This window comes from Alosa pseudoharengus, unplaced genomic scaffold, assembly GCF_046254945.1.
Source record: "Alosa pseudoharengus isolate Yale_2024_CS ecotype anadromous, Long Island Sound unplaced genomic scaffold, YU_APseudo_1.1 YU_APseudo_1.1_scf_6, whole genome shotgun sequence".
Taxonomy (NCBI): Eukaryota; Metazoa; Chordata; class Actinopteri; order Clupeiformes; family Clupeidae; genus Alosa; species Alosa pseudoharengus.
In genome coordinates this window covers 18,825,867-18,848,455 of record NW_027468848.1, presented here as the reverse complement: position 1 = coordinate 18,848,455, position 22,589 = coordinate 18,825,867, and the positions used below count along the sequence as shown (strand labels likewise).

General features: G+C 48.5%; 1 protein-coding gene across 1 annotated transcript in view; it reads right to left on the bottom strand.

Moving 5' to 3' along the window:
• LOC143106838 (transmembrane protein 132C) overlaps positions 1 to 22,589 on the bottom strand; it is a 160,117-nt gene that overhangs the window by 99,242 nt on the left and 38,286 nt on the right. Inside the window, exon 3 of the mRNA XM_076271313.1 lies at positions 18,889 to 19,900. Coding sequence (XP_076127428.1) covers positions 18,889 to 19,900 — 1,012 coding nt within the window. The remainder of the gene's footprint in view (positions 1 to 18,888; positions 19,901 to 22,589) is intronic.

Genomic DNA, 22,589 nt, shown 5'->3' with positions numbered 1-22,589 from the left:
GGTCAAATTCAGCTGATGCATTCATGCTCCTCATAGTCTTCTGGTTATCCATTCAGTGTGTGCGCTCAACAAAAGTAAATTGTAAGTAGAAGATGTAATAGATGAAATATAGTGGCTTGGACCAAGCCATGACCAATTTCAGGTAATCAGACACATTGCTTCAGGAGCATTGGAGGGATGGATGTAATTTCACTGGCTGTTGAACTCCATTGTTGACACTAGAATCATGGACACAGAAACTATTTTGTTGTGTTGCAAACCATCTCTGAAGCTAAGACTTAATCATATAATCATGATACAGCATTACACCTACTTATAACCATTGTACACTGCAAAGTCATATACTGTATTTGCCCAGGTATATATGCAGTCAAAGAAACATCACAAACTCAGAAATATCTTGAGAGGACTTGATGGTCCTCTGTCAAGCTGTTGAGAGCTGAAGAAGAAGAACTGAAGCTGTAGAAATGATAAAGAGACACAACACATGGCACATGGAACAGCTTGTGCTCTGATTATTGCATTTGTGACCGTCCATCAGCAGGTTCAGTTAGCCTCTGTCTGTCTACACAAGCAGACCCAGGGAAGACAAAACACGAACAGGATAGTGGAAAAAGTTTAAAAAAATAAGCATTAGGATTTTGCTTTTATGGAAATACAGCACAAACGGTAGTTCCACGTTTTGAAGTAGAATAGAATATTATCTGACAGTATGCTGAAATAGATTCTACGTATGAAAACTCATCTGCTTCAATAAATACATGATTTTCTAGTTCACAGTATCCCACTTCCTGGAGTCTTTAATACTGGGGAACAGCAGCTCCACCCAGACCAGGTTTTATATTTAGTTCTTCACACCTCACTCAAAAATTAAATCCTATAGGAATAGAAACATAAGCATTTGTTGAAGCTTCTGAAGGGGAAATAGCATGCACACTGAGGTATTTACCATTTACAATAAGAGATTTCAAATTGTGATGTCTCTGACATGTGACATGCTATTTCATTGTTTTCAGAAGCTGAGCTCTATTCCAGGGAAGGTTAGTGTCAGGGTGAACAATCAGCCTGGTCAGCCTGATGTCCTGACTGATGACATTTCACAGCAGAGAGATACACCGAGAGTAACCAATAAGAACATGCCAAAATCACCACTAATTCATCCACAACACTCCAAAAACCAGTTGGCAATGAGTCTAAGCGATCCGTCAGAACTTTTAACATTCAAAAATCACACTGTATTATCCCCATTCACAATATTCACTGTCATCAACACTCAAGGAACCATTTAATACCACTGGTATTGTTATAAACATTGGACAATAACCTCCACCATCATCAAACATGTTCTGAATGCCTTTTTTAAATGGCCCAAGTCCACCTTACCGTGATCACAGAATTCATAGTTTACCCACCCTTTATTTTACTACACCACTGCTTAGGACAGACAATAAAAAAGCCATTCAGAGGCCTAGCTCTGAATGTAGCACAGCTCTTGGACTCCAACCCCTGGTCTGTGTGTTGCTAATGTGTTGCCTGCTTGCTAATGGAGCATATTGCTGGAGACGTTCGCCTGGAAGCATCCGGTCTCCCGCATCACAGCAGAACATCGACAGCACACGATGAAGAAAACCACTGTCAGTGATTGCTTCTGCTTTAGTGCTAAATGCTTACACACACACACACACACACACACACACACACACACACACACACACACACACAAATACATGTTCCATCTGCAATATTGTACCCCTATTTCATTCGTCCTCCTCCTGGCTACACAGGGATTCCTACTGTGTCGGCTGAATTGGATATGATGGTTAGTGCTTTGTGTGCTGAAAACAAACTGGTCTCTGTGTGTGTGCGTGTGTGTGTGTGTGTGTGTGTGTGTGTGTGTGTGTGTGTGTGTGTGTGTGTGTGTATGTGTGTGTGTAAAGTGGAAACTGAGAGTAGATAGCACATCCATGGGATGTTCGTAGGGGCCACGCACATTTGGCAGATAGGCCATTATCTAAAGATGCAGGGATACTGGTCCAATTCAATGTGGCCTGTTCAAGAGCAAACACAAAGAGGTGATAGTGGGAGTACAGGAACACAAGCATGAATAAGCGAGCTAAGATACTCATCCACCGCCAGTGAATAAAGCAAACGCTTGCCTCGCAGTCACCTTGATCAAAATCCATAATGTCAACATCATAGAAAACGCACAACTCTTTTAACACCAGGGAGAGGGGGGGGGGGGGGGGGACATCACACATCCTTTACACAGATGCACGCACACATGCTTGTGGTTGCTCAAACACAATTTGAAATACATAAACACACATGCACAAACATACACAAACACACACACTCACAGAAACCCCCCCCCCATGTTGAGACAGACACATGCAGAGTTGTACTTTGCAGTTTGTACCTCACTCAGGTTTCACACATGTTAAACAGAAAACACAAATAAAACACACACACACACACACAAACACACAAACACAAACACACACAAATGCACACACACAAAAATGCATACACACACACACACACACAAACACACACACACACTTCTGGTCTCCAACATGGCGCTTCACAAATGTTGAGGCCTGTCGCCTCTCGGCGCTGTCTTTCCGGGAGCAAATAATGCAAATAATGGCGGAATCCTCATGCATATTCAGGAGGCCACAGAGGCAGAATGGGAGGCAGTGACGGGTGCCAGACCACAGACGAGTGCAGAGCAGCACAAACCGAGAGAACAGAAGGAGCTGTCAAAGAGAGAGAGAGAGAGAGAGAGAAGGAGGGAGAGATGGAGGGAGAGAGGGATATGGAAAGTGAGAGAGAGGGCAACAGGAGGGGAAAGGCAGAGAGAGAAAGAGAAAGTGCTAGACTGCTGAGAGGACAAGAGTAAGGGAGAGGGTGAGAGAGAGAGAGAGAAAAAGTGATAGAGAGAGAGAGAGAAAAAGAGAAAGAGAGCGAGAGAGAGAGAGAGAGCAAGAGAGAGAGAGAGATAGGAAGAGAGGAAGAGAGAAGCTGAGAGGCTAGAAGTCAAGTTGACACTAAACCTGCTCTTTTGGAGGCCCCGCTGACTCAATTATCCTGGCAATACTAATAATGCTGAGGGCTGGCAGCGTCAGCACGCCGCTCAGCACAGTTGGCACGGCCATCAGCACAGGGGCACCGGTGCCACCGCCACACAGGCCGGAGACGCGCCGTCTCGCCCCAAGACTGGGCACTGGGCACCGGGCACCGGGCGTGGGTGAGGCGAGGCTGGCGCTTCACCTACTTGGACTTTCTGACCATCTTGGGTTGAGACTGCACCTGAGCCTACAGTGTCACAAAGACACACATAAACACAAACACACATGCATACACACATACAGTACACACAGACATGAGCAGAAGACACACAAACACACAAACACACACAGACATACACATGTACACAGACAGACAGACATAGATGGATGACACACAAACACACACGCACCAACCCACACCTACACACACACACACACACACACACACACACACGCACACATACACCCACATGCAAGCACACACAGATGCACAGATATACTACAACTGCCCACACACATACACAGACACATATTTTGCTGACACACCAATACATACTTCACCTGCAGTGACAAACACACACACACACACACGCACACACATACACACACACACACACACACAGAGTGTGAGATAATGTCAGAGCTAAGCTGAGCGTGTTTTTGATGCTGACCCTTTAAGAGGATTCCTCCAGTCCAGACCATTAAAGCCACTCCTTCAGACTACATTCTTAGCCGCTCTTCATATTACATAAGGGATTACAGACAGCAGAGCTACTTATCTGGCCACCACCAGGCTAAATCACCACCGCTATCCCCGACAAACCCCACTACCAGTGACCTTTGGAGATCAAACTTTCTCCCAAAATTAAAAAACATGCCCATGTTTGCCAGGCACGCTGAGAGAGCAGAGTATAAATATCAATTAGAGTCATGGTTAGAAAAGGCACATATGAGAAGATTATAGTTTCATGAGTGAACTGCACTGCAAGCCACTCTGCATGTCTGTCTCAGGGAGCCTCTGTGAATCTGGACAAATGGCCAGTTTGTCTACAGGAGAACCACCTGCGCAGCTCAGAAGCAGACAGAATATGGCGGAAGGCACCAAGCTGAAGGGGGATTCTACGAATGCTGGATGACATGGTAGACCAACACCTCAAGTTGGCATACTGAGAGAGACTGTAAATAAAGAATAACAGCTGGTGAGGCGTCTGTCTTGACATTGGTACTGATATGACCCACCATGCAGTTGGTCCATGTAGTAGAGACAGACAACCATAAGAATATAGTGTATACTTTATTTGTGGGAATAGTCAGTATATTCAGCCCAAGTTGGAAGCTTAGTATACTTTATTGTTTGTGTGGCCTGTATCTTAGTATACTTTATTGTCTGTGTGCCCTGTATCTTAGTATACAGTACTGTGTACCCTGTATCTATGGGGGCAGCCATGGCCTACTGGTTAGCGCTTCAGACTTGTAACTGGAGGGTTGCTAGTTCGAACCCTGTCCAGTAGGAATGGCTGAAGTGTCCTTGAGCAAGGCACCTAACCCCTCACTGCTCCCCGAGCGCCGCTGTAGCAGGCAGATCACTGTGTCGGGATTAGTGTGTGCTTCACCTCACTGTGTGTTCACTGTGTGCTGAGTGTGTTTCACTAATTCACGGATTGGGATAAATGCAGAGACCAAATTTCCCTCACGGGATCAAAAAAGTATATATACTTATACTCTTAGTATACTTTATTGTCTGTGTGCCCTGTAACTCGTTGTTGACCAATGTTACTGTTACTTGATGTTGATTGACAGTAAAAGGATCAGCATCATCCAGCACACATCAGTGTCCAAAGTGACATACAGTATGTCAACAGTGTAACTGCTGCTGTTCATAAAACACTTTGATGGAACACTGCAAAATGATCTGATTTAATTAACATTTGTTTCTAGGTTCTTCATTAAGTAAGAGTTGTCAAAGTATCAGCTTTCAAAGGAACTTTTTTGATCTTCTCTTGTCAGATCAATTTCACTGTTTGCCATCCAAACAGACATTCTAGGAAAATGAATTCTAATACTAAGACATAGTGTGCATTAAAATAGATAGCCTGGTAGAAATATAATTGGATTTCTGAATGTGTCTAGGACTGGAGCGGCCTACTTTAAGCTACCTGTCTGGCTGATATTTTTATTTCGCTAATATGGCTTGCCTCTTGAACACGAGCACTTCAGAAAGGCTATTGAGGGAAGTCTAAATTGGGCCTCTAAACTAAGACCCAGTGTTTGGGTTTTGGGTCTCAGTTTACCACATTATTTTGATGATAGGGGACCAGAAAGTTCATCCCTGAGAAATGTGCTCATAATTACCTATTGCTTTGCCATACGCAATGTTCTTGACGCTCAAAATAAAGTTACAGAGAGTGGTCTTGAAGACAACACAGACAAAATTAAGCCATTTGAACTCGTTGCCTATGACAATAAAAATATACTCCTTCTGGTTGTTAACATCATTGGCAAGAAATGAAACGGAACAAACCCTGTCCTTAAGGACAAGAACAAAGCTGTACCTTTAAGCTGCTTTGGCATGATAACTCACATGAGCTTAATAACCAGCAATTCAAAGCCATACAGTCACACAGTGTGGGTTGTCAATACTAACAGGGGAGAAAAGAATCGCCTTGAAGCACATGGCGCACAGATGAGCCATTGTTCAAACAGTCAGATGAGACCGAAAACAAGATGGATACCGAGACCTGTGGCGCGTGCAATCTCCTTAAACAGGAAGGAAAAGGCGCTGTTGTCCTCATTAGCGCGTCGTGCTGCCTTGAGCACGCGCTCCATCCATCTCTGGAGAGCAGCGTTTATGACAACAAATGGCCAGCACTCGTCGCGGGATAATTGACCATGAAAGAAGGCAATCAGTACTATGTAAGCAACAGAGGGAAGAGACATCCCACACCCACACCCCTCCCGGTCACTCTACTGTGGTCAATCAAAGAGAGAATGAGAGAGACCTGATGCTGCTCTCATCATCCAAACAAGGGCTACAGCAGCACCAGGATCTGCTAGAGCACTTCTGTCAGAACTGGGGCCTGACAGTTCATTTGGCAAAAATTAAGATTGTAATCTTCTAAAAGAAAGCCAGATCCCAGGCAACCAGACACCTTTTCACTCAAGGAAACACCGCTCTAGAGAATTCACAATGTTATGATTACCTAGGCATGAAACTCAGTGCCTCAGGAAGCTTTGACCTTGCAGTGAATGCGCTAAAAGAGAACGCTTGTAGAGCTCTCTATGCCATCAAAAGGTATTTTCATAAAATACAAATTCCAATTAACATCTGGTGTAACATGTTTGAAAGTGTCATCATGCCAATTGGACTGTATGAATGTGAGATATGGGGTCATCTCAGTAAGATCAACTACACTAGATGGGATAAACACCGCAAAGAATCCCTGCATGCAGAATTTATTAGAAATATTCTCAGGGTCCAAAGGGAAACACCCACAAGTGCATACAGGGCACAATTAGGCAGATTCCCATTGGCTTTTACAAAAAAGATCATTACAATTCTGGATACATCAGTTTCAAGCAATCAGAAAGTTTCAAGCAATCAGACCCCAAGAGGTCAGCCCTGAAACCAGTCCCCTCTGTCAGTTGGTCCTGAAGTTAACTAATACACTAACCCATCAATCTCAGACCAGCACTGCTTTCCAAAATCAGATCCAAGTAAAATAAATCATGACTCAAAGTAAGAATAATATAGAAAATATCTGGGACATTGGGATAATCAAACTAAATCACAATCACTGAAAAGAGGTTATAAATTGGCAGAGTATCTCTCCACCGTCAGAGATACAAAGCAGAGACACACTCTTACCAAGTACAGGCTAAGTGACCTCTGCCATGCCATAGAGAAAGGCTGGTACAAAAAAGCATGGCTTCCAAAAGAGCAGCAGATCTGTGGTCACTGTACGACTGGTGAGATTGAGACAGAGATGCACTTTCTCCTATACTGTCCAAAGTTAACAGATAAGAAATGGATATTTTTTACAATTCTCAACAACATTCCAAATTTTAGCTCCCTTAAAGACTCTGATAAATTGGCCCACCTGCTAGGAGAAGGACTGACTGCTCCGCTGGCTGTGAAATTCGTTGCATCTTGCCATGACATGAGGGACAGTGAGTCGGACACCTCGCCACAATGCCCAACCTACTGTAGTATCTGTACTTAATCCAATGTATTGTAATGTGTGGACTGTCTGTATGTGTGGACTGTATGTATGTGTGTGTGTGTGTGTGTGTGTATGTGTGTGTGTGTGTGTGTGTGTGTGTGTGTGTGTGTGTGTGTGTGTGTGTGTGTGAGTGCGTGCGTACGTGTGTCTGTGCAAAAGAGAGAGAGTGAGTGTGTACACACAATTTGTCATGTTACATGTTACTGTTTCTTTTAATGTTGCCAATGTTCTAATTGTTACTGTAAAAAATGTTATGCTGTTTTGCTTGTGCTTTGGCAACACTGTATCTACAGTCATGCTAATAAAGCAACTTCGAATTAAAAATGTAATTGAGGGAGAGAGAGAGAGAGAAAAGAGAGGGAGGAAGAGAAAGAGGATATGTGGCAATCAGTGATGGGAATATGCAGCAATTCCACTTTCACATGCAAATGTCTTTTCTTTTGTTGTTGTTTGTGGGTTGGCTTTTTAATGGCTTTAACTTGTTGTTGTACTATGCAAATGGATGTATTTGGTGTTGAAAGTAATGCTGTTGGTGGTGACCACCACGACTAGCACATCAACGCTGTAGTACTTCTGGTAACGAGGGATGACAACAGTTTAACTAATTTTCTCTCTCTTCCTCTCTCTCTCCCTCTCCTTCTCTTTCTCTCTCTCTCTCTCTCCCTCTCTCTCTCTCCAGTAGCTGTGCTGGCGGGCCAAGGCTGCTGGGTCTTAAGTGCTTCTAATGTTTGTAAATACTCTCATCAGCGGCACTTTCATCATCCAGAGCAAACACGGCCATGTTGGATCCAATCAGCTCCTCAAACACCACCACACTTAAAGGGCTGCATGGGAGACATGGGCACGGGGGCTATTTTCATCAAATAAACTCCCACAGGAAGTCTCTTTCTCTCCAGCCAGTATAACCTCCTCTAGCAGCCAGTCAGCTCCCAACTGTCTTTCAGACAGATAGATGTTTCACATAGAATATGCATCAGACTCTCAGCTTTGACCTCGTTTATACAGACAGCGTTCCATGGCTACAGAAGACAGTTCTATGATTCCACTCACAGGTGGGTTTCTCAGTCCTTCTTCCAAAAAGCTGTGCAGCCTACAGCCCTGTCAAGAGCTCTCACAGACAATCTTGAGGGTTTTTCTTCCTGAGTGCGAAGTGTATATTGAAGACACATAAGACGATGGTAGCACTTGTAAAATCGGTAAGATGGCTACCTTACAGGAGGACTTGGCCCCGCGTGCCCACTCTCAAGGCCCTGTGTGCGTCACAGACGGGCATCAAAACAAGGAGCTTTTCTGTTCTGGGATTTGTGGGCCGCCGTGGCCTACTGGTTAGCGTTTCGGACTTGTTACCGGAGGGTTGCTGGTTCGAACCCCGACCAGTAGGCACGGCTGACCTAACCCCTCACTGCTCCCCGAGCGCCGCTGTTGTTGCAGGCAGCTCACTGCGCCGGGATTAGTGTGCTTCACCTCACTGTGTGTTTCACCAAACCAGAGACCAAATTTCCCTCACGGGATCAAAACAGTATATATACTATATTATACAGAGGCGGGGGAGTGAGGTGGGCCCTTACATTCTGCCCTTAAATGCTCTCTCACACACACACTCTCTCTCACACACACACACACTTTTTTTCTCTTTCTCTCTCACACACACATACACTCACACATACACACACACACACACACACACACACACAGACAGGCCTCTGATCAAGGAAAGGGGGGTCTGGAGCCCCTGGGAGCACTCCTGCTAATTAATCACAAGACAGCGGAGGAGAGAGACAGAAAGAGAGAGAGAGAAAGAGAACAAGTGTGTGTGTGTGCGTGTGCGTGTGCGTGTGTGCGTGTGTGTGTGTATAAGTGAGAGGAGCCAACTGGGACACAGTAGTAAAAAGGGGGAGCTATGCTGATCACGGTGTCTGCAAAGTCATGCCGTGCGTAGTGTAACAGTACATATCAAAGATGTAGGTCACTCGTGAATTAATCCATTTTGAATTACTCTAAACCTCTGCTCATGAGGGAATGCCAGACTGTTCATTGAAGCGGTAATTAATATTGTGATTGGTGTTGTTCTAAACAACATTCTATTACATACACTCCCTGCAGACCATAAATTAGTTTTGCCATAACAGTGACTATAAGTACACATACAGTACTGTGACATCTTACACCGGTGGATAGCCGTGACTAGTATTTTTAGTCATTTGCAAGTGAGCAACTGAAAACATGTCTGGTTTCTCAAGGGTAAATGCCTGTTCTCCACAGATGCAAACCCAGCAATGTGGACCCAGGGCCCCAGACTAGCAGCAGAATGCTTAATGTAGATGAGACGGGCGTCAGACGCGCCCGCTGATCTGCTGTCAATAGAGATGCAAATGAGCGCCCCGGCGGGAGCCAAGGCCGCTTGGCAGAAGCCTTGACAGCAGGAGAGGTCACACTCAGAGGGATGCTGGGATGCCACGCCACGCCACGCCACGCCACGCCACGCCACGCCACGCCACGCCACGCCACGCCACGCCACGCCGAACATGCAGGTGAGTCCTGGTGCCGCCCAGCAGGCAAGTGGCCACAGAAGTCAAGGAGAGAAACACATTCTTTAACTCGATTCATCTCTCCGTCTATCTCACTCTTTCTCTCTCTATTCTTCTTTTTCTCTCTCTATCCATCTCCCTCTTTATATCTTACTATCATCTCCTGCACATGTCTCTCTCTATCCATCTTGCTCTTTCTCTATCCATTTTCCTCTCTCTCTCTCTCTCTCTCACAACCACACAAACACCTTCTCTATGGTCCATCTCCTTCCCGCCTCTCTCTCTCTCTCTCTCTCTCTCTCTCTCTCTCTCTCTCTCTCTCTCTTCTCTCACCACTCTTCCATCCATCCATCCACACATTGATCTATCTGTCCATGCCTCTTTCTTGAGTCCCTCACTAATGACAGCTAAGTCTGCCCACTGTGGCTACTCAACATTGAAGTGCGGGCCTCTGCCGCTGTAGCCACTGCCACTACCACTAGCACTGCCGCTACTGTTATCTCCTAGTTTGCAGTCTGCTCACGCAGACTCAACATCATGTGGCCTTCTGCATACCCATTTAGGCTCGTCACCGACAGGCCTTGTTGTGTAAAGGTCTCACTATTAGCAGACGTAGCAAACAGAGAGGCTTTCAGCGCGTAGCGTTCAGTGGTGTTGCTGGCGTCAGTGCGTGCTTCTTAGTGGTGGTGTATGGCATGTTACTGTAATTGTGTGAAGAATACCAAGGTTGCGTGACTGACGGCCTTTCTTTTGCATCGACCCTGAGCCGTCACACACACACACTGTGGCAAAAACTTTACCTACTCTAAACAAGGCTCTTCTCATTCAAACTGTAAACTGTCATTAGTGGTTATTGTGGGTTCCAGCGTTACATAATGTAGTGTCTCTGAGAGGCTCTTTATATTGAGATGGTGTGTGTGTGTGTGTGTGTGTGTGTGTGTGTGCATGTGTGTGTGTAGTTGTGCGTGTGTGTGAAAGAGAAAGTGGTGACGAAGGTTGACAGAGTGTGTCTGCCACAGTGTGAGTGTGAGAGGCTCTGTTTGCTGTTTATTCCCTTTTGTTGTCTGATGAGGGGGTCAGTTTGAAGAACTGTTAACAAACACACACGCACACTCACAAACACACAATACATTGTTATTCATAGAGAAGCATGCCAGACACAAACACACAAAAACACACACAAACACACACACACAAATATATCAGCAACTGCATTTCTGTGTGTGTGTGTGTGTGTGTGTGTGTGTGTGTGTGTGTGTGTGTGTACTATGTGTAGTTTGTCCATCCTTATCCACTGAGCCGGTGGATGTGTCCACGCATCGCGATCGATGGTGGAGCGAAAGGTCCGCAGTGGCGTTACGAGGCCGCGTGTGTGTAGAGGGATTTACAGGGATTTAGCGCAGATCAGATAGGAGTCGCGAACCACTTAGAAGAGATCGCCACCACCACCACCGCCACCACCACCGCTGCCACCACCACCACCACCACCACCACCACCGCCACCGCCACCACCGCCACCATCACTGCTGTCCACACATCGCCCTGTGTGCACGGCAAACAGCCTGTCCTTGATCCCAGCACTCATGGAGATGAACCGCCAATGCGTCTGCCCCTACTCTCCACACCAAAGCTTCTGTTTCATCTAGCGCAGAGCTACAGCGCAACCCCAGCCCCTACCCCCTCCAGCCTTCTCTAAAGCTGCCTCTCTGATGGCTAATGAATTGGTGTTAGCACATATATCCACATATCACACACACACGCACACACACACACACACACACACACACACATACATATATCACACACACACACACACACACACACACACACACACACACACACACACACACACACACACACACACACACACACACACAAACTCACACAGATCATACTGATCACCTCTGAGAAGCTGTGCTTAGCACTGAACTGAATCGAATGGCTTCCATTCTTCTGACTCTATTCACTGACGCATTATGTAACACACATTCCCTCTGTTTTCTTTCTTTCTGTCAATAAGCCGTATCGGAGCACTGTATGGATCTCCTCCTGAATCACACCATACACACACGACAAGACAAAACCAAACCAAACTGAATCACACCATACACACACGACAAGACACACCAAACCAAAGTGGCTTCAGCTGATCTTCCCTTGTGCCTGCACACCCACGTGTGCTGGGGCCCGTTTGATCTGCGCTAGTCATTGTTGGCGCAAAGACGTCAGTGCCATTCTCTTCTCTGAGTCATTGCCACCACACACACACACACACACACACACACACACACACACACACATACACACACACACACACACATACACACAGAGTGAATGAGCCCATACACCTAATGGTTCTTGGATCTGTTACCATCAACCAGAAAAAAGATGCTCCAGAAATGGTGTCATCTTGTAGGAGGAGATTCTCGCTGAAATGTCAGCTCGCTTTGAGGGAGAATAGAAATTCTGCCCGCCACCTCAACAACCCCCCACCACCACAACCACCACCTCCACCCCCAAACACACAGACACACAGACACACACACACACACACACACACACACACACACACACACACACACACACACACACACACTGTGTGGCTGGAGTGGCAGAGCCACGATGTGCTGGTATTATCGGGTGTTGGAATCGGAGGGGAGTGAGTGAAATATCACCTCTTAAAGGGCCCTGCTCTCAGCCTCCTGTCAAACATCCTCAAATCTGAAGAGAGAGAAGAGAGAGAAGAGAGAGAAGAGAGAGAAGAGAGAGAAGAGAGGTGAGGGACAAGTGGAAGTGGGAACCAAAATGAGAGTGTGAGAGGAGCAGACAGAACGAGGGAGTGAAAGAGAAAGAGAGAGAGAAAGAGAGAGAGAGAGAGAGAGAAAGAGAGAGAGAGAGATAAGTGAGAGAGTGAGCAAGAGAGAAGAAAGAGAGAGCAAGAAAGAGAAAGGGAGTGAGAGAGAGAAAAAGAGAGATGAGTGAGAGAGTGAACGAGAGAGAGAGAGAGAGAGCAAAAAAGGAGAGAGGGAGTGAGAGAGAGAGATAAAGAGAGAGACAGAAAGGGAGGAAAGAGAGAAAGTGCTTTTCTCCAGCAGGTGAGAGCATTTTGCACGCTGGAGCGTTCATGACCTCCCATCTTCTCCTGGGCTTAACATAATCATTTCTTGCCAGGGCCCTGATGAGGCGCACTTAGGGCTTATTACACTGCTGCACTGATACCCTCCCTCCCCCGAGCGCTCTGTCAGGGACCACCAGAGCCGATTATCTGCCTCCCCCGATGCCAAGACAGGCCAGGCCACCGTCGCCCAAACTGCCCCTAACCTCGCCTAAAACAAACCATGAACCCTCTCGCGCATGCTTTATCTCTCTCTTTCTCTCTCTCTCTCTCTCTCTCTCTCTCTCTCTCTCTCTCTCTTTATCTCTCTCTCTTTTTCTCACTCTCTGTCTGGAACTTGCTCTCACTCTCTCTCTCTTCCTCTCCTTCACAGTCTCACTTGCACTTCATGGGCAATGCTTGTATATTGTGTAGGGTCCATGAATAATAATGACGTTGTCTGAACACTGTTGGAATTGTTTGGGAGTCACCAGCAGGCTTAACATACACAAACACACTAAACTCTGATTCTGATTCTCTCTTTATCTTTACCTAAAAGCTTGCTCTTTATCTTTACCTTTCTCTCCTTAATGTATCGCTCTCTCCTTCTCTCTGTCCATCTTTTCCTTTTTGGCTCCCTCACTTCTCTCTCTCTCTCTCCCTCTCTCTCTCTCTCCCTCTCTCTCTATCCCTCACATCTCTCTCTATCTCTCCATGCATTTGGCCTGATGAGCCTGATGATCCTCCCCAAATGAGTGGGAAGCGCACATTTATATTTCATTAACACATTTCTCCTAAGTGACTCACAATACAATGCTGACCCACATTTCCTTATCAACGGTAGTGCTTTCAGGAGCTAATGACCTCGGCCTTCTCTTACCATGCCCTCCACTGAGCTCCACCACAACACACACCAGGAGGCCAGTGAGATTTCACACACGCTACACTAATGGAAGCCGGTTACTGTGTCTTTAAAACGAGACCATTAGCGACTCTTTGCACTGTACTAATGACAACGCTGGTTGAATATGAGGCACAAAAAATAAGGGCGTCGGATTGAAGAAGGGAGTGGGGGGAAAAGAAAGGAAAGAATGAGAAGGAAAAAAAAAAACGAGTGACCGTAAATCCTGAAGCAGCCTCATGAGGACACGCCGTCTCATGGCGACTCGTCTCGCTCTCTCAGCGGACTCCCCCGGACTCCTCCCGTGTCCAAATGTCCTGCGGTCGTTAATTACCACTGCGCCTTGTCTAAATGAATATTTAAGAAGAGGTTAATGAGGGCAGAGAGAGAGAGAGAGAGAGAGAGAGAGAGAGAGAGGGAGGGGGAGAGAGAGGGGAGGGAGGGGGACAGGGAGGGATGAGAGTGAGGAAGAAGGAGAGAAATAGGAAGAGAGAGGGAGAGAAAGACAGAAAGAAAGACAGAAAGAAAGAAAGAAAGAAAGAAAGAAAGAAAGAAAGAAAGAATGAATGACTGTAAGAGGGAGGGACAGAGAGAATGGGAGCATGAGAGGAAGGGAAAAGAAGATGCTGAGAGAGAAGGATAACAAGAGAGAAGGGGAAAGAGAGGGCCAGGAGGGAGAGAAAGTTTGATAGAAAGATAGAGAGAGAGAGAAAGGGAGAGGGAGAGGGAGAGAGGGGAAGGGAGAGGGAGAGGGAGAGAGGGGAAGGAGGCTTGTTCTGGAGGATTTATGGGCCCCTGAGCCCAACCAGAGAGAGACAGCAGGTTTCACAGGCAGCCAGGGATTCAGGCGAGCAGAGACACAATGGCCACGCATGGAACCTGTGAGCCTGCCTCATTTCTCTCTGGCACATCTAGTCTATGGTGTGTGTGTGTGTGTGTGCGTGTGCGTGTGCGTGCGTGTGCGTGTGCGTGCGCGCGTGCGCGCGTGTGTGTGTGTGCGTGCGTGCGTGTGTGTGTGTGCGTGTGTGTGTGTGCGTGCGTGCGTGCGTGCGTGTGTGTGTGTGTGTGTGCGTGCGTGTGTGTGTGTGTGTGTGTGTGTGTGTGTGTGTGTGCGTGTGTGTGTGTGTGTGCGTGTGTGTGTGTGTGCGTGTGTGTGTGTGTGTTTGCGTGTGTCAGTGTATGCAAGCGCATTTGTATGTATTCAAGTGTATGACCACCATGAATCAAATCAAACAAGTGCATCCAGCATTGTGTGTGTGTTTGTGCACGGCTAGGCAACCCTGTGTGAGAGAAAATGAATTGCACAAAAGCCCACTGAATCCCAGTTTACACTAGAAGAATGTGACATTATGTTAGCGGACTAGCGGTTAGCTGAGTAAAGAGCTTTGAGCGCACCGCTGAGCTGACCATCCAGTTTGTATTGTTTAAATCATGGTCAGGATCAATGCACTTTCAACTGGCCCCAAAACGCTCAGCTAACACTGTGGCTGATTTAAGGTTCCAATCTAACGCCAGGGAAACTCTAATTTAAAGCGTAATTCCGTTCCGTGTTCCTAGCTGAGAGCCTGGAGCTTTCACTTTCTACGGCCATTTTAGCATCCAGCTATTCCAAAGCCCAAGGGCCCATTTGTAAGAGAAGAGCTCTTTGCACTTTCCATGAAAAAAGAGGAACATGGATGGGGAAAAAAGCTCTAAAGTGGCCTCTTTCACAAAGTCAGCCAATGCCTGTGCTAAAAAGAATTCGATTAGCAATGGTGGCTTTGTTCAGACACTGATGTTTTTTTCTGTGGTGTGGAAATTTCCATGACATAATCAAGGTTAGAAAGGTCTTCTTTTCAGGCCCAAGTTTAGTGTTTATTAACATTTACTTGAGAAGCAACCTATTAAAGATATACGGGAGTCTTTGCCAAAAATCTCCAAACCTGAGAGGGGAAATCCATATGTAAAGTCACCCATTGTACATGACAACCAATTCAAAGCACACTTTTGCCTAAGATTAAGATATTTTGGTTGGGCAGACGGCAAGCTTAGTAAAACCTAAGTAACCTACCAAAAATCTAAACTATCTGTTCAGTGTTATATACAGCACCTGTGTACTACCTCTAGATTATGAAAGACAATCAAACATGAAAAAGGATCCACAAATAATCCTGTTTTCCACAGTATTCCTATTATTTTCCATCTTCTACATGGCAGCCAAATGTAAAGAACATTTATGGTAGTGGAATAAGAGAAATTAGCACAGTGATTAGCACTGACTCACAAACCAATGTGATGAAGGGTTAACCATGTACATAACTATCCAGTCAGTCACATCACATTAAGGGATTAATGAAGGAGGTCCCTTGCAGAAAGACCTGCAGAAAGTTTTGGATACTTGGTCAGACTGTTCAGGTTTCAGTGGGCATGAGTCATTGAGGGTCTTAACAGGCCGAGGGCAGTGGGGAGGTGGATGGAAGGTAATGACAAACACAACACATGTTTAGTACTAAATTCAGCAACATCAACATGGCGGGTTCTGAGGCAGTTAAAGAAAATTACAAACTTGGGCCTGATTATATTAAAGGAACAGATTCAAGGAAAGTAATATCGTCCTGGAGATAAAGAAATTATGAGTTATCTCCATGCTGGGTTGGTCAAATTGACTTATTTAACTAATCTATCAATATTAGCTTGCAGTTTGTGATCACTGTCAGTATAATTTGGATCCCACTTATTATCTACACATAGCCTAGAAATCTAGACGCACCCTAGCGGGATAGTCTAGCAACTCTCCGTTGGCTTGCGAGCTGGAAAAATGAAGCTTCAATAAGGCCAATCACATCGTGTATAGAGTCGGTAGGCGGGCTTAACATAATGATTGATGGCAGAGTTGCAACGGTTCGGCGTGAATTCCCAGCTACTTGAAAACAAAGAAGATGGATGTTGCTGTTGGCGAACAGCGTGACACAAGTTAAGCTTTTTTTAAATTGGCAAAAGCTTGAACTAGCCAACTAGCTCCACTGGTGGGAAAACGCATGGGACTCAAGAGTTGTAGTGTTATCCTATTGCGTGCAGAGGGAATTTGAAAGACAACCGATTATCGCGTCCCTTGGACTGAGCACTGCGAACAGTGAGTCCCCAGAACCTACATTTTAATGTGGGTCTGGCTCGTCAGGCTAATCTACACGCCCAGTCCAATATGAATACATTGGAAGACATACAGACACACAACATATAGAGCCAGTGTGAGTTTGGCAGAGTCAGGTCTAGGAAAACAGTTGTTTTGTCTCTTGTTGTCGCACATCTCTGTGTGAGAATACTCCAGGTGCACAGAGGTCACTTTGACGAGCTATCTGCAGTGTGACGCAGGGACTGTGCTGATGGGATAATGCACTCTGTTTCAGCGCCGACCGCTACCGTCTGCCTGCCCACCGACAGAAATTACAGCCGCATCAACCGAGCCAGTGGCCATCATCAGTCCCCCTGAGTGGCGCTGAGCACTCAGCAGTCGGCCTCGTCGCTACGACTCCTCACTCCCCGGCCTGCCCACACACCCCCCTTAACCCCCCCCCCCCGCACCCACCACCCACCCATAACAAACACTTTCCTTCCGCATTTTCATTTCCATTCGGAAACCTGGGCGAACAGATTGCCCACTGTCTAATCAAAAGCACATCACATCTACATCTCTCGTTTTCTCAAAACGGTTGATGATGTTGCCAAGACGCCTCGGCTAAAAAGCAAAGCAACACTCGTGCGCCCGAGTCCTGGGCGACGCCGACGGCTGTTGTCAGCTCGGAGCGGCCGCTCTCCGTCAGACTAAAATTAATTTGAGGAAACTACCAGAGGAGGCTTACGGCAGCGTCGCGAGGGAGATCAGCCAGATTGGCGGCAACCCTCGGCAGCGCGCCTCACTGGCGGTGTATATATATATAACGGGTCTGAAAGTTGAGCTGATCTGCAGACGAGCACATGTGGAGCTGCCATTTGTCGTCTTTTTTTTTTTTTTTTTTTTTTTTGCGACGGAGGAAGGAAATTGGCAAAGCGAGCAAAGTAAGAGGATTAGACATGTAAGCTATTGTATGGGAGTGGAGCTAAAGCCGGGAGTGCGCGAGCGTGAACACGGGCACCCATCCATGACGCATAATGATGCAGTGATTGGGTATTTATTTGCTCATCTGTAACAGGCGACGGAGGAGGAGGGCAGGTGAGGAGCACACCCCTCCTGATTGGTGCGTTCTCTGTGGAGGTGGGCTCGTCTCTGTCATAGTTACCTACGGTTACAACTTTTGCTTTTTTGTACGCCACATCCACCCCCCCCCCCCCCTCGCTCTAGAGTCTCTCCTTCATCATGCCCCCCCCTCCCCTTTAATTCATCACCTTGGCTCTTTTGCAATCCACCACGAGACCTTTCACACAGAGCAGGAGTGATAAGGGGCCTTAATGTGCTCAAAAGGGCTTTCTCATAATCACATATTAGAACTCCCGGGGAGCAATAGCATGAGTGTCACTAGGCATTAGAAGCCATGTTCCTGTCACGCCCAGCACCTCATCTGCTGCTTGGCTGCCCTTATCTCTGCTGCTTATAGAAATGCAGATCATTTATCATGGCGGGGAGAGGCAACGCACTGCACCACTGGCCAGGTGAGCTGCAACTGTGTGCATGTGTGTGTGTGTGTGTGTGTGTGTGTGTGGGGGGGGGGGGGGGTTGCCTTGTTTCTGAGGGCGCTTGTGTCTGTACGTGTGCATACATATGTATGAGCATGTGAACAGTGTGTGTGTGTGTTTGTCTTTTCCAGTGTCCTTTCCGGTGAGTATCAGAGAGCATTTGTGTGGTCGGTCTGTTTGCCAGAGGGTGCAAGTGTGAATGTGTGTGTGATCAACTGATAGAGATAGAGGAGACATTGTGAGTTTACATGCACAGTGTGTGAAGGTGTCGCTATCTGTGAATCTTGGTGTGCACGTGTGTGCTTGTGTGTGTGTGTGTGTGTGTGTGTGTTTGTGTGTGTGTGCTTGTGTGTGTGTGTATCTGTCTGTGAGTTTGTGTGGGAGTGCACGGTTGGCTGCATGTGAGCCTTTCTGGCCGGTGACCCACCTGAGTGTGAACTGCTGGACTGTGGCCGCCGTGCTCATGCTGATCTGGAAGCCGACCGTCTGGCCCTGCCTGACCGGACTCGCCGGCACCGCCACCTCCACGTTATCGTCCAGCCGGAGACGCCCTCCTCCGCTCGGCCTACTCTCCCCAGCGACGCCACCGCCGCCCAACACCACGCGGCCCAGCGGCTGGGCATTCTGCAGGGCCTCGTTCTGACCGGGGATCGGACCTCCATACCCGCGGTTCACGCTCCTCCCCTGGTCTTTGGGCAGGGCCGGGCACTCCCGTCCACCAGCGCCCTCTGCGGGCAGGATTGAGTAGTACAGCTCGGTGCCTGGCGGCGGCACATCCTGGGTCCGCCTGCGGGACGGGCTTTGCGCCGGGGCGAACCAGCCGGACGGGAGGTCCAGGGCCGCCACGCAGATCCCCAGGCCGCCCTCCAGCCGGCACTGGGCCGCGACCGGCGCCTCTCCCGCCTCGCGCTGGGCCCAGAGTCTGACGCAGGGCAGCCGGAACTCCCCCTCCTCCTCCTCCTCCCCCTCCCCCCTCCCTCCCCCCTCCACCTCCTCGTCCGCCGCGTCCCACCGGCGGCCCGCCAGGTAGAAGAGCACCTGGAGCCGCGGGCGGTCAGCGCTCAGCGCCCTCGACGACGACACCACGTGCGCCCGCACCTTCCAGGCCGGCGTGACGTGGGCGGCCGACGGCAGCGGCGGCGACCCGGGGGCCGAGCCCCGGAGCAGCTCGGCGGGCACGGCCGCCTCGGCCGTCAGGTTGGCGTAGCTGCAGTTGACGGCGAGCGGCGGCGCGCCGCCGGTGACCCCGGCCTCGGGCAGGTGGACGTAGAGGGGCTCGCTGCGCGTCTGCAGGCTGCCGTTGCGCAGCGCCTCCTGGCCGGCCTCGCGCAGGAAGAAGGACGACTCGGCGGCACCCTGGAGCTGGCAGGAGACGGGCAGGTACGTCGGCAGGGCCGAGGAGAACTTGGGAGCCGCCTCCACGCGACACTCCACCACTGCTGGGAGACACACGGAGAGAGAGAAGAGAGGGAGGAGAGAGGAAGAGAGAGAGAGAGAGAGAGAGAGAGAGAGAGAGAGAGAGAGGGAGCTCACATCACTGTGTGTTCCACTTTGCATTTCATACCCACTCTCCACAGCACTTCTTTCAAGAGTTTCACAAGTGCGAAGCACTGCACTTGTTCTGAACCCACGTTGTTACTTAAACAAACTCTGTTTCTTTGTCTGTGTATGTGTGTATGTGTGTGTGTGTGTGTGTGTGTGTGTGTGTGTGTGTGTGTGTGTGTGTGTGTGTGTGTATTGGGTGTGTGTCTGTGTCTATGTGTGTGTAAGTATATATGTGTGTGTGTGTGTGTGTGTGTGTGCGCGCGCAAGTGTGCGAGTGTGTGTGATTGAGTGTGTGTGTGTGTGTGTGTGTGTGTGTGTGTGTGTGTGTGAGTGTGTGTGTGTGTGTGTGTGTGTGTGTGTGTGTATGTGTGTGTGTGTGTGTGTGTGTGTGTGTATGTGTGTGTGTGTGTGTGTGTGTGTGTGTGTATGTGTGTGTGTGTGTGTGTGTGTGTGTGCGTGCGCAAGTGTGCGAGTGTGTGTGATTGAGTGTGTGTGTGTGTGTGTGTGTGTGTGAGTGTGTGTGTGTGTGTGTGTGTGTGTGTGTGTGTGTGTGTGTGTGTGTGTGTGTGTGTGCGTGCGTGCGTGCGTGTGAGCACACCATGACTCACAAGAGCCCAAAACTCTTAACGCTGCAGTATTCAGCAGGATTATCAGACTATCTGTCTCTTAGAGCAGGACGGAGCCTCACCACCCATCTAGCATAAGAGCGTCTGCCATCTCCTCCTCCACTCCTCCCCACTCCTCTCCACACCTCCCCACTCCTCCACTCCTCCACTCCTCCCCACTCCTCTCCACACCTCCCCACTCCTCCACTCCTCCCCACTCCTCTCCACACCTCCCCACTCCTCCACTCCTCCCCACTCCTCCCCACTCCTCTCCACACCTCCCCACTCATCCACTCCTCCACTCCTTCCCACTCCTCTCCACACCTCCCCACTCATCCACTCCTCCACTCCTCCCCACTCCTCTCCACACCTCCCCACTCATCCACTCCTCCACTCCTCCCCACTCCTCTCCACACCTCCCCACTCATCCACTCCTCCCCACTCCTGCCTGCTCCATCGCAGGGCTACACCTGTCTGTTGGCCTGTGATTAGTGAGGCGAGCCTGGGCAGAGGCGGGTGCGGGTGGAGGGTTGCAGCCCAGTACGGGTGAAGCAGATGTTTGTGATAACGGCTGAAGCGTGAGCATTTAAAAATAAAAACACTCCACCCAACCCCCAACCATCCCCCTTTTCCACCCCTCCACCCCATCCAAAGCCCTGATAGAGAGAAAGAGAGAGAGAAAGAGTGAGAGAGAAAGAGTGAGAGAGAGAGACAGAAAGAGAGCGAGAGAGAGAGAGTGAGAGAGAGAGAAAGAGTGAGAGAAAAACAAAAAAAGAGAGAGAGAGAAAGAGGGTCCATCTGGACAGGACAGGGCCAGGGGCCAGACGGGGGCGAGGGGTGGGGAGGGGCTAGGGGGTGATGGAGATGCCAGTTATTAGCTCACACATGAGCTCCTTCCATCATGAGGCTTGCACACACACACACACACACACACACATGCACAGGCACACACACACACACACATGCACGGGTGCACACACACACACACACACACACACACACACACACACACACACACACGCACGCACACAGACACACATACATACTGTACACACACAACCAAACATACACAATCACACAGGCATTATACACATACACCCGCCCACACACACACACACACACACACACACACACACACACACACACATTCTGTTTGCTGTTGTATAACCAGGAGAAAGAATATCCACACAAACATACACAAACACATCATATACAGAAGCCCCCATGCAAAACCCACCATTCAAATTCCAGGTCAAACAGTCATTTTGCCTGCTGACACCCATCACACTCCCACACCGCCCAGTGCCAGTGTCCATCTCCACTGGCTGCGTCTCAAAACAGGCCCTCTCCACAGATGCTTCTACACATCAGGGTCGTGGCACAGGAGGTTAATTCATACCCCTAGCATGCTAAGTGAAAGCAGCTGACGAAAACACAGTGGCCGCATGTTCCATCCATGACACCCTGCCGGCCACCTGTTCTGCTAATGCACATCAGAGGCCCTGCTGCAGCACTGGAATTGGGAACCAATGGGACCATTACTGGGGGTGATTATACACACAACTACAACTGTCAGCTGAACCAATTCAGGGCAGAAATGGCTTCTGCCCAAGACAGAATGCCCTCTAAAAAGTACAAACTTTTACCTATGGAGGCAGGGGAGAAGGGGAGGGGGGGGCGGGTGTGAGGGAGGGGGGATTTGCTGTCCGCCTTTCTGTAGAACACAAAACCAGGCCAGAGAGCCTGCTAGACGTCTCGCCAGGGTTCTTGAGACGCCTTGTGTGGCAGAGAAGCCTCGGTGGCTGGGTTTCCCAATCTCGGCGAGTTTGGGGAGGTGACGTCTGGCTGCGTGGATGTGTGAAAATATAATGAAGATTCGTGGAGGTGCTGTGTTCCCTGATGTGAGTCGTAAAATGTGTAATAACCCCCCCCCCCCCACACCTGGGACCCCATCAGCTATGCCTCCAACACCACACAC